This window comes from Microtus oregoni, unplaced genomic scaffold, assembly GCF_018167655.1.
Source record: "Microtus oregoni isolate MIOR12 unplaced genomic scaffold, Mior012 000012F_ref0000307, whole genome shotgun sequence".
Taxonomy (NCBI): Eukaryota; Metazoa; Chordata; class Mammalia; order Rodentia; family Cricetidae; genus Microtus; species Microtus oregoni.
Window position 1 is genome coordinate 28,087,906 of NW_024543071.1, and position 14,638 is coordinate 28,102,543.

The 14,638-nt window shown below is 43.3% G+C and overlaps 1 protein-coding gene across 9 annotated transcripts in view; it reads left to right on the plus strand.

Moving 5' to 3' along the window:
• The window catches only part of Sgms1 (sphingomyelin synthase 1), a 261,385-nt gene that overhangs the window by 227,608 nt on the left and 19,139 nt on the right, over window positions 1–14,638 (plus strand). For all 9 annotated transcript variants that reach the window (XM_041661109.1, XM_041661108.1, XM_041661114.1 and 6 more), the window contains one exon: window positions 13,185–13,302. In XM_041661109.1, the coding sequence (XP_041517043.1) occupies window positions 13,185–13,302 (118 nt within the window). The remainder of the gene's footprint in view (window positions 1–13,184; window positions 13,303–14,638) is intronic.

The window sequence follows — 14,638 nt, forward strand, 5'->3', positions numbered from 1 at the left end:
TGCCGACCTTTGACTGAAGGCAGCATCGAGGTTTCCAAGGCAGGTTTTCTGATTAAGGCGAGGGTGAGACCGAGTGTGGTGATCAGGGTGCCTCAGACTCTCTGGGACCCAGGCCAGATTTGTGAGCTGTGTTTCTTAAGTTGCTTTTCCTTTTCTCTGGCCAGTGGCATTTTCTAGAAATGTAGAACAACTCAGCTGGTGTTGTCTAAATAATGAGCTCGGTCAATTCTAGTTCTATGTTCTAGTTCAATTCTAGTTTAGGTATGTCTCCTCCTTTCCTTTTATTTCTAACTGGCATCCACACTGTGGAAGCTGATGAAGACACAACTTCTTAGCTTTGAAGTTCGGGGCTCTTCACAAAAAAAAAAAAAAATTGAGTCTGCCCTATTGTACCCACGGCTGCTCCGGTTCCCTGTAAACACCTTCAGCTCATAACACTTTCCCTTCTCTCAGTTCTGCGTGTGTCTCCTTCAGTGACAGATTTTTTTTTTTTAATTTTCCTTAAAGGAGGAAATGATGCCATGTTCATCACTCCCACTTCTATCCTGATGCTGTGACAGGGCCTGGCAGATCTAAACAGAAATCCATCCATTCATTTAACTTGAGTTCACTGAGGAACCTGCTGTATGTAAGCCAGCAGTGCTAGACCCTGGGGGTGCTGCAGCGAGAAGAGGCCTCTAGTGCAGTGATTAGTCTGGGCAGAGTGAGGCAGCCAGCAAACAGCCCAGGATCTGGCATCAGCTAGTGTAAGGGAGCTAGAGACCGCGAGTCAGCGTAAGGGCTTCGGTGTGTTGGAAATAGGGCAGAGGTGGTATTTTCAGATTGGGTAATTGTGAAAGGCCCTGGATGAGACAGCAGTTCCTCACACACTTGAGTCAAATGGAAGACAATCCCAAGTAGGTATTTGAAAAAGAATGTTCCAGGTAGAAGACATAGCAAGTGTTTGAGGGTGAGTTTATTTCTTTGGCTTCTTTGAGTCCCAAAGTATCTGTAATGGCTGGGGAGAACTGTCCAGTGAGGTACAGACAGGGTCTCAGATGGAACCAGTAGTTGTGGATTTAATGTCAAGTGTGATAAAGCACTGACATACAATGATACAAGCACACTTGTGTTGTGGAAGAATTATATAGCATCAGCAGGATGCTCAATTAGGATGCTTACTACCACACCTTAAAACTGGAGTTTGGATCTCAGAATCCATTTAGTGGAAGGGAAGAAATGATTCCCACAAGTTGTGCTATGACCCACCCCCTCACGCACACCCCCAAAGAAATAAATATGATAAAAAAATTAAAATGATATGGCTGCTTTTTAGGTAACAGGATAACAAGAGTTGAATCCAGAGAATTGTTTGTGACCCCCATTGCCATAGTGAACACAACTGGTTTCTGTTATAGTGTATTTCACACATGAGGCCTTGGATTTGCCCATGAAGCCCTGGTTTTTATGTTATTTAAAGAGGGAGATTCTACTAATTTAGGGGTACTCACAACTGTACTTGAATATATTTTCTTTGGAACAAAGTCAAGTGGTCTGTATAAGCAGAAGGAGAGGGATTCTGGCAGTTGGGAGCAGAAGAAACCATAGAATCACTGTAAGCACTGCAGCTTACAGCCCCGCTCTGGGGGAAGGTTCCCCCATGCAGGTGTCCCAGCTCTGCTCTGGCAGGGGAAGGTTTCCTCATCAAAGCTGTCCCAGCTCAGCTTGCTCTCCTCTGCTCCAGGGAAGTATTGCAGCTCTGCTCAGGCTGCCGGGGTTGGGGGCATGGGGTGAGGGGATTTGGGGGGGGGGTGTTACAGCTCTACTTAGGTCCCCCAGAGTGTTACAATTCTGCTGGACTAGGGGAAAGTTTTCCCTGTAAAAGTGTTACAGTTCTACTTTGGTTCAGTCTGCTCAGGCTCCAGGGAAAGTTGTTACAGCTGGGCTCGGCGAAAATGCCACACTGTGCAACAAACCTGGGGGTGGGGGTGAGGTGGCTGCCTCTTATGAGAAGCAGCAGCAAACTGAACAACAGGGTAAGAGCTTATATATTTCTTGGGAGCAGGGGTGGAGTTTTCCAGGGTGATTTGGGATTAGTGGGTTTTGGTGGTCTGATTCTGAGGCAAGTTCAAGGATTGGTGGGGTTTTTGCTCAGGTCCTCAGTGATTGGTGGGATTCTGCAGCCTGACTTTAGGGCAAGATCAGAGATTGTGATTTCAAACCCCAGTCTTGGAGTCAGGTCAAGGTCAAGATGTTTCTCCTTGGCCTTTTCCACTCTTAGTCTACGGCCTGTGCTGGGTTTTCTCTCATGGTTTGGGGTTAGACATTCCCTTAAGAAGAGTAGAGTAAGTCAGTTGGCTGAGTGGCAAATTATGTAAGAACGAATTAAATGTACTAGTAAATATTTAAAGAAAAAAGAAGAAAGCAGTTGGATTATGGGGTGGACTCAAGAACTTAATGGTAGAGATGTTTGGTGATGAGGGAGAATATTGCACCTTAAAGAGCTGTAGGATCACATGGGACTGGTTGATGAGTGGAAAAGATCATTGAATGGGTTCTTTGAAAACTGATCCCAAAGAGAAGGAAGCGGATAAGGGAAATGACATCTGTATTTAAAAGTGTCTCCACGTGTCCAGTTTTCCAGTGTTGTTCTTCTGGGGTGGTTATTACAGTACCAGGATGGATTTTTAGTGTTTACCCATTATGTAAACACTAAAATGTAGTAAGAGATTTCTACTACTAGAAAAAAAAACCTAGTTTTTGTTTTTAAGATTTGTGTTTTCATGTATATGTGTTTATTCGCATTCATGTATATATACCATGTGTGTACCTGGTGCCTGAGGGTGTTTGCTTCCCTAGAACTGGATTTGCGGATGGTCTGTGCTACCACTTAGAAACTGGGAACCAAAACCCAGGTCCTTTGTAAAAGCAGAAGGACACTGAGCCTTTCTTCACTTTCAGTTTTAATTTTAAAGTTTGTATGCTTGTGTATGTCAGGGGGTAGGCAGGCGGAACTGGTGACTCAGCCCAGGATCTCGCCCATGCTACTGCACCTCCTCTATCCCTGAGCTACACTGCCGCCTTGTTTAGTCTCCAACCAAAGTTGTGGTTTGGGGAGTCTTGTATCTTTGCTATATTTCTGCCACCGTAAGACTATAGCATTCCCTTTCTTTTGAGACTAGAATTTACTTTCTGAGGACAGGCTCTTTGGGCTGATTGGCAGCTGCTTTGGTCAGAGCTATCTTTATCACTTCGGTCTGTTTGGTATTAACAGGACTGTCCGCTGACATTTGTCTTTCATATTGCCCTAGTTGAGTTCCCTCAGTGCCTATTTTCACATTAGCTGTGTTTCCAAGTAGTCATTCCTCTGTCATCTCCATGGTAGGTCATGGCCACAGATACTGTCAGCACACTGTTCCTGGTTTTCTTATCTTGGATGGTGAAGAGTAAGCAAAGTTCTTAAAGCACCTGATGTAGAATATTTGATGTGAAACAATTCTTTCCAGGTTTCTATTCAAGTAGCTTGCTTTCCAAGTTCCAGAAGAGCCATTTCCTAGGGTCAGTTCATTTGATCAGCACTTTGTCATACACTATGGTAGACCAGATGGCTCTTCTCTAATTGCCCTTCCAACATCTTTTTCTGTTTAGTTATTTACCAGGCATTATTGCAAAGGGTCTCTGCAACCTCAGTCTGCAGGAGGCAAGAAGCTAGTTCCATTTAGCACAACTCACTGGTCAGTGTTGGTTCAGACTTCTGGAGTCTGATCCCTAATAGTTAGTTTACTTAGGTATATTTAAGCACAGCACAATTTGGTGAAAATGTATTCTGGTGATAATTAATTCTATCCCTCATATACAGCAAAACATACATAAATCTCTTTGAGGAATAAAGTAAGCTAAGTACGAATGGATGTGATCCATAAAGATGGGTTCTGTGCATTGACTGAGAAAAACAGGCTTACAATATGGACCTAGGAGAGGATCCAGTGCAATCTCTAACTGCATAGATAGTGCAAAGGTCACTAGGCTATTATTAACCACTTTGGTTCTCAGCCTTTTGGGAGGATAGTAGATTATGCATTCCTTCTCTTGAAGAAAACCCCTGTGTGTTTAATGTTCAGGTTCCCCTAGTGCTCATCTGTGAGCACAGAGACCCCAGTGAATTGTGGGTGCTGCAGAGAACATTCTGGGGGAATTTTCCACTGATCCCATAGTCATGTCTCAAATGTTCAAACTGGGAACACAAAGTTCCCTCTTGTTACTGTAATGTTTTTGACACCTCTCCCGTTATTTGATTGGCTGGTATGCTGTCCATAGTTCTCTCTGTCAGTAAATGAGAGAAGAGCTCAGAGTAGTCTCTTCTCTTTCTTTTCTCCTTACTTTTCCTGAATCTTTTGTGTGTCTACTCTTTGATTCTGAAAATTTTCTTCCATGTCAAAAATCTTTACAACTAGTCAAGAGGCAGATTCCAAAATAGCTGATCTTTAAGTAACAATTTTTACATGAATTGTAATATCATTGATCTAATAAGCCTTTTAAAAATAAATGGTGCTATTCTTTTCTCTTTGTGAAAGTAACTGAGACTTGGAGAATCTGTTGACTTGTCCAACATCCCACAGGAACGTATGCTGGGAAGTGACGGTTCTTTGGTGTAAGCCCAGTCTGGAACTTTTGCTACTAAAACAAACACTCTCCGGAAATATATTTTCTTAACACATACTGTGGCATTATCTCCACGCACAAAGGACAAACAGAATAAAAACAGATGGGGTTGGATTTTAGAATAATGCTGTGTGCTGCTTTTCATCTAGAAGACATTTGAACGGGATGCTAGGATGTTCTCACCACCCCTTGTGGTTGTCATGATCTGTCTGCTCCCTGTACATTGTAGCCAATGTATGTAGTTCAGTCCTAGCTGCGTGCTTCCTTGTAACCTCCGAGGTAAGTCAGAACCACCATTTTGGGATAAATGTCCCTCTACCAGCAACTGCAGACCTAGTGCTCCACTAAGTTGACTGACCAAGCTTATCCAAGTTCATAGTCTCACTTTCTGTTTTTTTGACCAAATTTGTGGGTTTCTTTTTGTTGTTTTTTTCTTTTGATTCTGACCCATCATCTCTCTTGCTTCAGGACTGAGATGATTTCCTGTTTTTCTGGGGATCTTTTCTGAACCCTTTGCCTCTCAGGTCATCTACCCCCAGCTTCCTGTACTCTGTGCTCGGCCTCCTCTGTTTTGAGGAACATTGTGAGATAAACCTGTAGGACCAGACAGCGCCACGTGGTTTTACCTGGGCTCACCTTTACCATTTTAGGTTTCATGGCCTAAATAGTCCAGGCCAAAGGAATTGTGGGAAAACTAGATTTCCCTGGATTACCACTGAATTGGTTAATGCCAGCATTTTGACTAAGTTATTCTGTGTTAGTCCTTTACCAGAGTCAAGTTAAATTTTTATTTCTAACACTAAGACAATGTAAGGAATGATCCTTTGTGGAGTCAGACTAATAATGAAAAGTAGTGCTGTTTTAATATGCACTCCTTAATTTACATTGGAACTTAATCCCCAAGTTTTATGTTAATGATCCTTGGAGGTGGGGCTTTTAGGAAATAATGAGGACTAGATGAGTCAGGTAGGTGGGCTCCCCATCTTGAAGAGGGGATGTACAGGCTGTCTCACTTGCTCTGCTTCGCTTCACGGTCTCTGACGTGGTAATGTAGCAAGGAGCCCCTTACCAGGCGCTGAGCACACTGGCACCAAGAGTTTGGACTTTTCAGCTGCCAGAAAGACCCACGAACAAATAAGCTAAATAATCTGATCTTGGTGGTGGTGGTGGTGGTGTGTGTGTATGTTTGAGTGTGTGTGTGTGTGTGTGTGTTTTATATAAATTTTTAAAAATTCTAATTCTTCATCTCACCAGAGAGAAAATAATAACTTTGAGTTCACATTGTTAATCTGCATCTGTGGTTTTAAGTGGATTCATTTTACCTTCTATTTTCTAACGTGCCCCAACAGTCCCTTTAATCCCTTCTCAGCTGTCCACCACAGATGTCTCTGTGTTCTTTCTCCCAGCAGCCTCCTAGTGCCAGGATAGTGCCTATGGGATGATTCTCCTGGTTTAGTCTGACATTCACCTACTGAGCGCTGTGGTTGTTGGACTCTAGCGTCCAAACACCGAGAAGGAGTCGCCCCCAGAGACCATCTCACACACCACAGCTGATGAAAAAGCATGAGGATTTTATTCATTCTGTCATGACAGGGTCCCCCAGCATTCGGGAAGCTGAGGGACCTCAAATAGCTGGTACAGTTTACTTTTAAAGGGGCCACAGAAGCAAGGGGGGATTGTTCTTTGACTATTCTGATTGGCTTATTCGAAAGGGCTATTACCAATAATTGACTGGAGAGCTGTTGCCAGATCAGATGAGGTAAGAGGTCATTTTGACCCCGTTTCCCAGGGGACCGAACCAAAACTTACGTATATGGGTAATTGTTCAGGAACTGAGTACGTGTGAGTGTAGCTGTTAGGTCCTTGGTTCCCAGGGGAGGAGAGGAAGCACTATGGCACGGAGGCTGAGAGGATTCAGAATTGTCAAAAATGGCTTCAGGATTGTCTTAAAGTCTTACATGGTCAAACTATTTGCCTAATCATTTCTTTACCTACAAGATGAGAATGATAGTCATTTTTACCCAATATTGTTATGATGCTGAGTAGAAATAAATTCACAGCATCCCACAGTGCTTGGTACTCAGGCTGGTGTTGGGGCCAGCCTTGGCAAAAATACCCTCTTCCAGAGTGGAGGCATGGTTTTTAGACATATAGTAAAGAATACGAAGACGCGAATGAAAATAAAATGCAGAAACATATAGGATAGTATTGGGAGGGAATGTCAGTGAGTACTGAAAATTCACCCATGTTTAATTTCCAACAGCTTAATATACTCCTGAATTCAAAAGGTAGGAGTAGAACAAAAGGACTGCATTCACATACAAATTGAAAGTTGTGGGGCACAGTTGTTGCCCATGCCCTAGACCAGGCACTCTGTGTGCAAACCACTCCCTGGGTGGAATCCCTAGTTATTTCCTTATAGGGAACTGAAACTTAGTTGGTTCCTTAGACTTTTGTTTTAGGTAGGAACCAACTACTTCCCTATTTCAGGCAATACTTGTTGGCAAGACTTGTGAGAGCAGAACTCTGATTTACATATAGGTGGGACCTTTAAGTTAGAAACACAATAGCCTTTAATGAACTAGAAACAAGTCCCAAACTCTCTGACCTTTGGCCTCTTTGGGCCTCCACATGCTGGTGCTGTTCCCATATGCTTCTTAGCAAGAGCTTCTCTGTTCTTACCTGTTTTCAACCCAAACACCTTGAGTTTTCTTCCCTGATGATGCTTTTTCCCAGTACCTGGTCTGTTAAATCTGAGTCTCCTCGCTGTACCCTCAACTGTTGTCACCTCCTACACAGGGTGGCACTAGAGCCTCCTGCTGGTCTGTTTTTCTTGGGTCAATCAGCAGTCAGTGTTCGCAGCTCTGAGAGGGTATCAGCGTGTATCACTCTTCTGCCTCATGTATCACTAAAGCCATTGTCTTTATCATGGCCTAAAGGTTCTGCCAAAGCCAATGGTTCCTTCCCAGACCACGTGAACTTTGTTCCCCAACTTTCTAATAGGTCAACAAATGGTTAGGCATACTGACCACAAGTGTTTTCTTTCAAGGGGTGTCATGGATAGTTCTTCGAGCCCTGGGTTTTATGGGGATCCTTCCATTCAACTGGTACCTAAAGTCTCTTGTGAAATGGAATATTGCTGAATAGAAATGCAGATAACAAAAGTGTATTTTATATTTTTTTAAAAAATGCTGCAAGATCCCCATTGGCAGTAGGCAGCAGAAATGCTGTAGGTCCCAAATGGTGGTAGCAGGCCATGTGGTGGCAGACAGTGGGCCCTGCGAGCAGCCAGTCCCAGGCAGAGATGATCGCCGGTCCCTGAGCAATGGCTGGTCCCAAGCAGGGAGATACATGTCGGGCAGGCAGGAAACAGAGACATGGATAGACACAACATGCAGAGTGAGGTTGAATATTTATTCAGGGGGTTATGGAGGAGGAAGGGTGAAGGGGGGACGGGGGGGAGGAGAAAGAGACAGAGAAGGGGAGAGGCAGAGAAGTGGGGAGAGAGGCAGGAGCTGCCTCTCTGAGAGGAAGATGAAAAAAAGAGCGAACTCAGGCCAGAAATTGAAGATCAGCCTGCCTCAGTGGATGGGGGAGGGAGTGGGCGTGGCTTGTCTCTTAAAGAGACAGAAAACCATAACAGTGTGAACTTTCTTTGAGTTGGATTTTAAAAAGTTGAGAAGATATTGCACATAAATAGACACATCTCTGAGGTAGGAGCTTGGCTATCTGGATTCATTCTGCCATCTTGCCTGTGGAGATGCCCACATGCTAAGTGAGTTCTGAAAGACCTTAGGAGAGCATTGGTTTTGATTCATTGCAAGTTTGGTCTTTGCCCCTTCATCTGTTTGAATAGCCTTTCTTTGGAGTTTCCCACAACAGTCCTGAGTTCAAGGCCCTGAGTTTTCCTGCTTTGCCTTCTGGTGCTCTGGAGATACAAATGCTGTAATGGGAGTGGAAAGTGCTGTGGGGGGGGGCAGTATGGAGTGGGGAGTAGGGGAGAAAGGTGGCAGTGCTCAGTCTAGGGATTTTCAGACCTGTCTGAATGGATGAAGCCATCTCAGCAAATATTTTAAACTAAAATGTGAATGCCAAAAAAAAAAAAATATGTGGGTTGGAGGGACAGTGTGCATCTGGGCAGATTAATTCTGGCAGATAAACGAAAGGGTTTACAGGGCAAATGTGTATGGATAGAAATGGGGACTAGCTGTTGAGATCGAGAGGCCCACAAAGATCCACCTACCTCTGCCTTCCTAGTTCTGGGATTAAAGGTGTGCACCACCACCACCCAGCTAATAGAATCTTAACTCTCATGTGGGAACTCAAAATGGGATTCCTCGCACAAGTTCCAGCGCCTTTTTGTCTTATGTAATTATGCTTCAGTTTAGACTCCCTGAGACTCAGTTCTGCCTTCTGTGAAAAAGAAATCATAGCCATTCATTGCTGGCCCATCTTAAGAATACAGGGGGCTGAAGAAAAGGCTCCCGGGGAAGAGCAGAGGCTGCGCCTGCAGAGGACCTGAGTTTGATTCTTAGCACCACAGCCAGTGGCTCACAACTATCTGTGATTCTGGTCACAGGGGATCTGACGCCCTCTTCTGGCCTCCATGGGCAACAGGCACACATGTAGTGCTTATACACTTAAGCAGATGTTCACACAGAGGTATAAAAGGAAAGAAACAGAATGAATTAATGCTACAAAGCTTGAAGGCATGAAGGAGAAATTTGGCAAAATTCTCTACCTTTATACAGACAACTTTTGACTTACAATAAAAAAAATGGTAAGTTAAGTATTGCAATATCCTTTCTTAGTTCTTTTCCATAGCCTTTTCTGTTCATTGCTAACCCGTTTCCTTGATGCATTAAAAAGGAAGGCATTGCCCTTGTCCTCCTTTTTCCTGACAAAGAAGCAAATTTTGTAGGAAATACATGGAAATGACTGAGGTCACCTAGAAAGTCTCTGTTAAAGGTACAGCAGCTAGCACGTGAGTGGCGCTGCTGTGGCCCAGTGACAGACGAGTCCCCGTGGATCGCATGCTCGAATCCCTGAGCAGAGACCTGCACTGCACAGGACCTTTCCTCTGCCTACGACGGCGCCCATTATCCTGCACAGCATCTCTCTTGTTACTGCCTCTTAGTTGTGAATGTGTTGTTTGGTTCACTGTTTTTTTATATGGGTCTTTTTGTTTTTAAAAGCCAAGAACTTCCAGAAAGATTTAGGTGATGAAGTCTATGTCAGAGAAATGGGTTAGAAACAAATGGAAAGATCACAAAACAGTATAGTAAAGCTGGGAGTCAGAGTAGTCATTATCTACAATTCTGTATTTCTTTCTTTTGGTTTGGTTTGGTTTTGACTTTCAAGACAGGTTTTCTCTGTATAGCCTTGGCTGTCCTAGAACTCACTCTGAAGACCAGGCTGGCCTCAAACTCATAGAGACCCTCCTGCCTCTTCCTCCCCAATTCTGGAATTAAAGGTGTGCGCCACCACCACCCGGCTTATAATTCCCTTAAATGTGCTGGTCTTTAAGATCTCGGGAAGTAGAGTAATTTAATTTTGAGCCAAGTGCCAGTGGGCGTGCCAGCTCTTATCTGCCACTCTTAGCTACACAGGGAGTGTAAAACCAACCTGGGAAACATGAAATCCTGTTTGGGGGTGGAGGCAGAGATAGAGGCAAGTAGCATACTGCCAAATAATATTTTTCCGTTGATATAGTCCTTTGGGGAGTGGAAATTCTACTCTAAGCCAAGAATGCCGCATGTCCTGCTGCTATGGATTCATGGAAAGAGACCACTTGGGGCGGCAGAACTCTTTCCAGTATTTAATTGAACTTTATAGTCTATTCATTTCTTTGGCCCTTTTTCCTTTAGAATTTTAAACCTTTGTACTAAATGCCAAAAACATTATAATACTGCTGTTTTAGCCTGGTTGTTGAATCACACAATTAGATTCTACGTCCCATTTCCTTTTTGAAATTAGAGATGTTATAAAGTTCAGTAGGGGCCTTGGGCCATGGCTCAGTGGTTCAATACTTGCTTGTATTTCAAGACCCTGAACTCAACTCCTTATCCCAATTCCTGTCTCAAACAAAGCTATATAAGTCACCTGTACTGGAAGCAGCATGCATTTGTAGCAAGTCTTAATTGTATATAAAATATTAACAATTTTACTCATTGTCTTATATGCAAATTGGGCAGATATAATATTCTGAAGGGGGTGGGTAGTAGTGAGCCTGGTGTGCAAAACAATAGTGGGAAGTCTGTTAGCAGATGCAGTCTGTGCACTGCCAGTTACTGCAGTGTGAGCAGATGGAACACAGACTTTGGGACACGAAAGGCATGTTTCTGGACATTCGATGAATGTTCTGGGTTTCGGGGAATTATATCCAGCATCTAACTCCTTCTTGGCATTTGCTTAATCTCTAGTAGTATCCCATGGGCATTCCTTCTATGATTGTTTTTCTTTTTTTAAAAAAAATATTTTTTGAGATTATAATATAGTTACATCATTTCCCTGTTCCTCTAGTCCCTTTTGTATACTCCCCCTATGTTTTCTTTCAAAATCATAGCCTCTTTGTCATTAATTGTTGTTACACACATATATGTATTCCAAAATACATAAATACAACTTGCTCAGTCTCCACAGTGTTACTTGAATGTATGTTTTCATTTGGTATTAGTTGATCAGTTGGTGTGTTCTTCCCTGCAGAAGACGATATCTTCTGCTCTCGGCATTCCTTAGTTGCCTGTAGGTCCTTGTGTAGTTCATGAAGGGTTGAGGCCTCATGGTCTTTTCCCATCTCCTTTTCATGTCCACTGGTGTCATTCTTGTCCAGCTCCTATTTGGGTAGTCTTGTGGGCAAGACTCTATGCGTGTGCCTTCTGACAGTCCTAGGAAGCATAACCTCACAGCAAATTCCTTGATCCTCTGGTTCTTAAAATGTTTCTGCTCCCTCTTCTTCAATGTTCCTTGAGCCTTCTTTTTTTCCATAAAGAATTCAAAGTGTGTGGAATTCCTGAATTTGGGAAAGGAATGCCTTTGTACACTAAAAGTATATACAATTCTTTAAAATATAAATCCTTTGCTTTTGAACATCACAGTGACTACCATAGCCTGCATGTTCTATTCACATCGGCACTTCCTTTGTGGTATTCTTGACTGGCATCTGTTGACCATAGTTTTCACTTCTCTTGTGATTAGACTTGAAACCAGAGATGCACACCTCTCTGTGGCAGCCTCATGTAGAGTGAATTCTCACCACTGGCAGGGATATGACCCCGTGACTATGAGAAAATGATTAAAGCCAGCTCTGACAATGACAGTTCTGACCAACTTGTGAAATACAGATAAGGAGACATAATACCCACCCGTCTTTATTTAGTAAATCCTGAATTAACTTGAACTGTATGTATCCCAGTGATATGCCGGTAGATTAGTAGGAAGTTGTGATACACACACACATATATCACACAGGTAGTGGGTCACGTTATTGCTCTTACTAAATCAACAATTACGAATGACAGTATTTCATTTGGCTTCCACACTCCATTGACCAAGCTAATGGTAGAGCACAATGGTCGAGCAACCACACATTTGCTTTTCTAAAGGAAAAATCTGTCCACTGTTCCTAAATTTTCTTTTTTGCTAAATGATATTTACCCAAGCCAAGAAAAACACCTTGAGCCTAAATATGAGATATACACCATGTGATGTATCTCCCATAGCCCGTGGCTGAACGGGAGAAAGTTAGAGAGTGAAGGTTTCTATTTAAGGAGACATTTAGGACTACATTAATGAGGTCAAGTCTAAGAAACAGGTAGAATTTGGTGCTAGAGTTCATAAGACATGATATATGCCCGTATTCATCTCACTCATTACAAACTAATGGCTCTTCCTTGTCCTTCTTTTTATTTTGTAGCCCTCTGTCTATGCCTGCTCTCTGTTGGGGGCTCCAGATAGTATTTCTAGAGTGGTTATCCCTGTTTTACCTATTAGGAGGAGGAGAGAAGTACTGTCTGAGGTAGCAAAGCAATGAGGAGCAGTGTCGGGGTTCTACTCTGCTTTTCGTAGTTCTTCCTTTGACGCCAGGATGCCTAGAACGTCAGTTCTGGATGTGTACTCCCTCGCTGTTTCCTGTCTGACTCCTTGAAGTTTTCATGCTCATGTCATTCTGAGCACCTTGACGTTTTAGACAGAGAGACACAGAAAATTTAAATGTCCCGGGTCCTGCATGGCTCGGACCGCTCTGAATAAGATTTGCTTATCCATTAGTTGAATGTCAACTCAGATTTAAGGTCCATAAAGCCTAGTTTGTAGCAGTATAAATCTGTGTGATCCTTTTGGACAATGGCCGTATATATAAAGCACAGCCTACAGTATTCTAAAACTCCCCACCTAGATCTTTTGCCAGTGATACTTTACCACTCTGATTTCAAGCTCTTGAGTAGGTTTTTGGGTTTGTTCTGTTGGGTCTTTGAAAACTTTTAAGTAAATGAACCTGCGGAATTTCTTGACTGAGAATCTGCCCTGTTTTTCCCTTTTTCTAGGTCTATTGTTAGCAGAAGATTTTTCTGCATAGTGGGCACGCTGTACCTGTATCGGTGTATTACAATGTATGTAACTACACTCCCAGTACCCGGCATGCATTTCAACTGTTCTCCGAAGGTAAATTATTCCTCCCTGTCATTTCCCCTTTTTGTTTGTTTCTCCTCTTGCCCTGGGGACCTTACACTAAGGCCAAGATGAAAATTTGCTCAGAATCACTTTCATCTGAGAACGTCCCTCAGCTATAGGGCCAGATGGCCACACCCTTCTCAGAATCCCCCAGCTTCGCCAGCCCCTCCCAGATAGGAACAAGTGTGGCTAGGGAGTGTGCTGGAAGCTCTTTATGGGGGTAGAGCTCTTTGCTTCCTCCAGACTATTAGATATGTTCCTTCGTGCAGATCTGGAAGCCTTCATCTGTGTTCCTTCACTGAGACAGAAAGCTGTTTCCTGTGGCACTTGTCCCTCTCTCTGTCTTCCCATCAGTGCTTTCGGCAGGGCCAGGCAGGCACACTCGTGTCCCTTGGCAGTCCTCTGCTAGTTTGTGTGAGACTGTTCTTGGGAAGGATGAGAGGCCTTGCTTGCATCTGCTGCCTTTTCTTGTATCCCAGAAGATTTTGAAGCTGCCCTGTATCTCTTGCTTGGTGGCTCTGCCTTTGTACCAGATTCAAATAACCATTACTTTGGAAGAGATTTTAACTAGAAAATCCTTTGGAATGTCATCAAATTGAAAAAGACTTAATTCTTTAATACATTAAAGCTCCTTAGTGCAGTAAGAAAGGAAAGAAACTAAGTTCTTGCCTTGATTTCTTGATTTAAATATATATATATTGCTATATAATATATATACAATAGTATACTTTGAGATCATTTATCTGCATTGAGCTGTGTGCTGCAAGAGCCAGCTGTCTTTGGTCCCATCCCTTTCTAAGTCTCTTCCTGCCAAAGGAGACATCTTCTCAGAGAAGTTTTGGAAAGGGGCCTGCATATTCTCTCTGGATTTTTTCGTGGCATCTTTATGGTAGGGAGTTCTGGATCCTTTTGGTTTTTCGTGTGCACTTTGTTTCCTCTCAGACTTAGCAAACATTCCCACAGAGGCGATGGGTTGCTTTCCGGACTCTGCGAGGTTCACTGCATTCTGGAGAAGGCACGTTCCGAGTACCGCACTCTGCCAGCCCTCCTTCATCTCTGCCCCCCTCTGTTCCTGGTCCTTGCTCAGTCCTTCCCAGGAAGCCAGCCTCACGTTTCATTTTGTGAATGCTTCCCAGAACCCACTTGCAATGTCCAGATTACAGAATTCACTCATTCATTTCCTTATTTTCTATTTGGAAAGCCCTTGTCGTTGAGAGTCCGGCAGCTCTCGCTGAGTGTGGTTGATAAACAGAATGTTCTGTACTGTCCCCTGACAATTGTGGCACACACCCAAGGGCAGTTCAACTATTTAATAGAGTCTGGATAT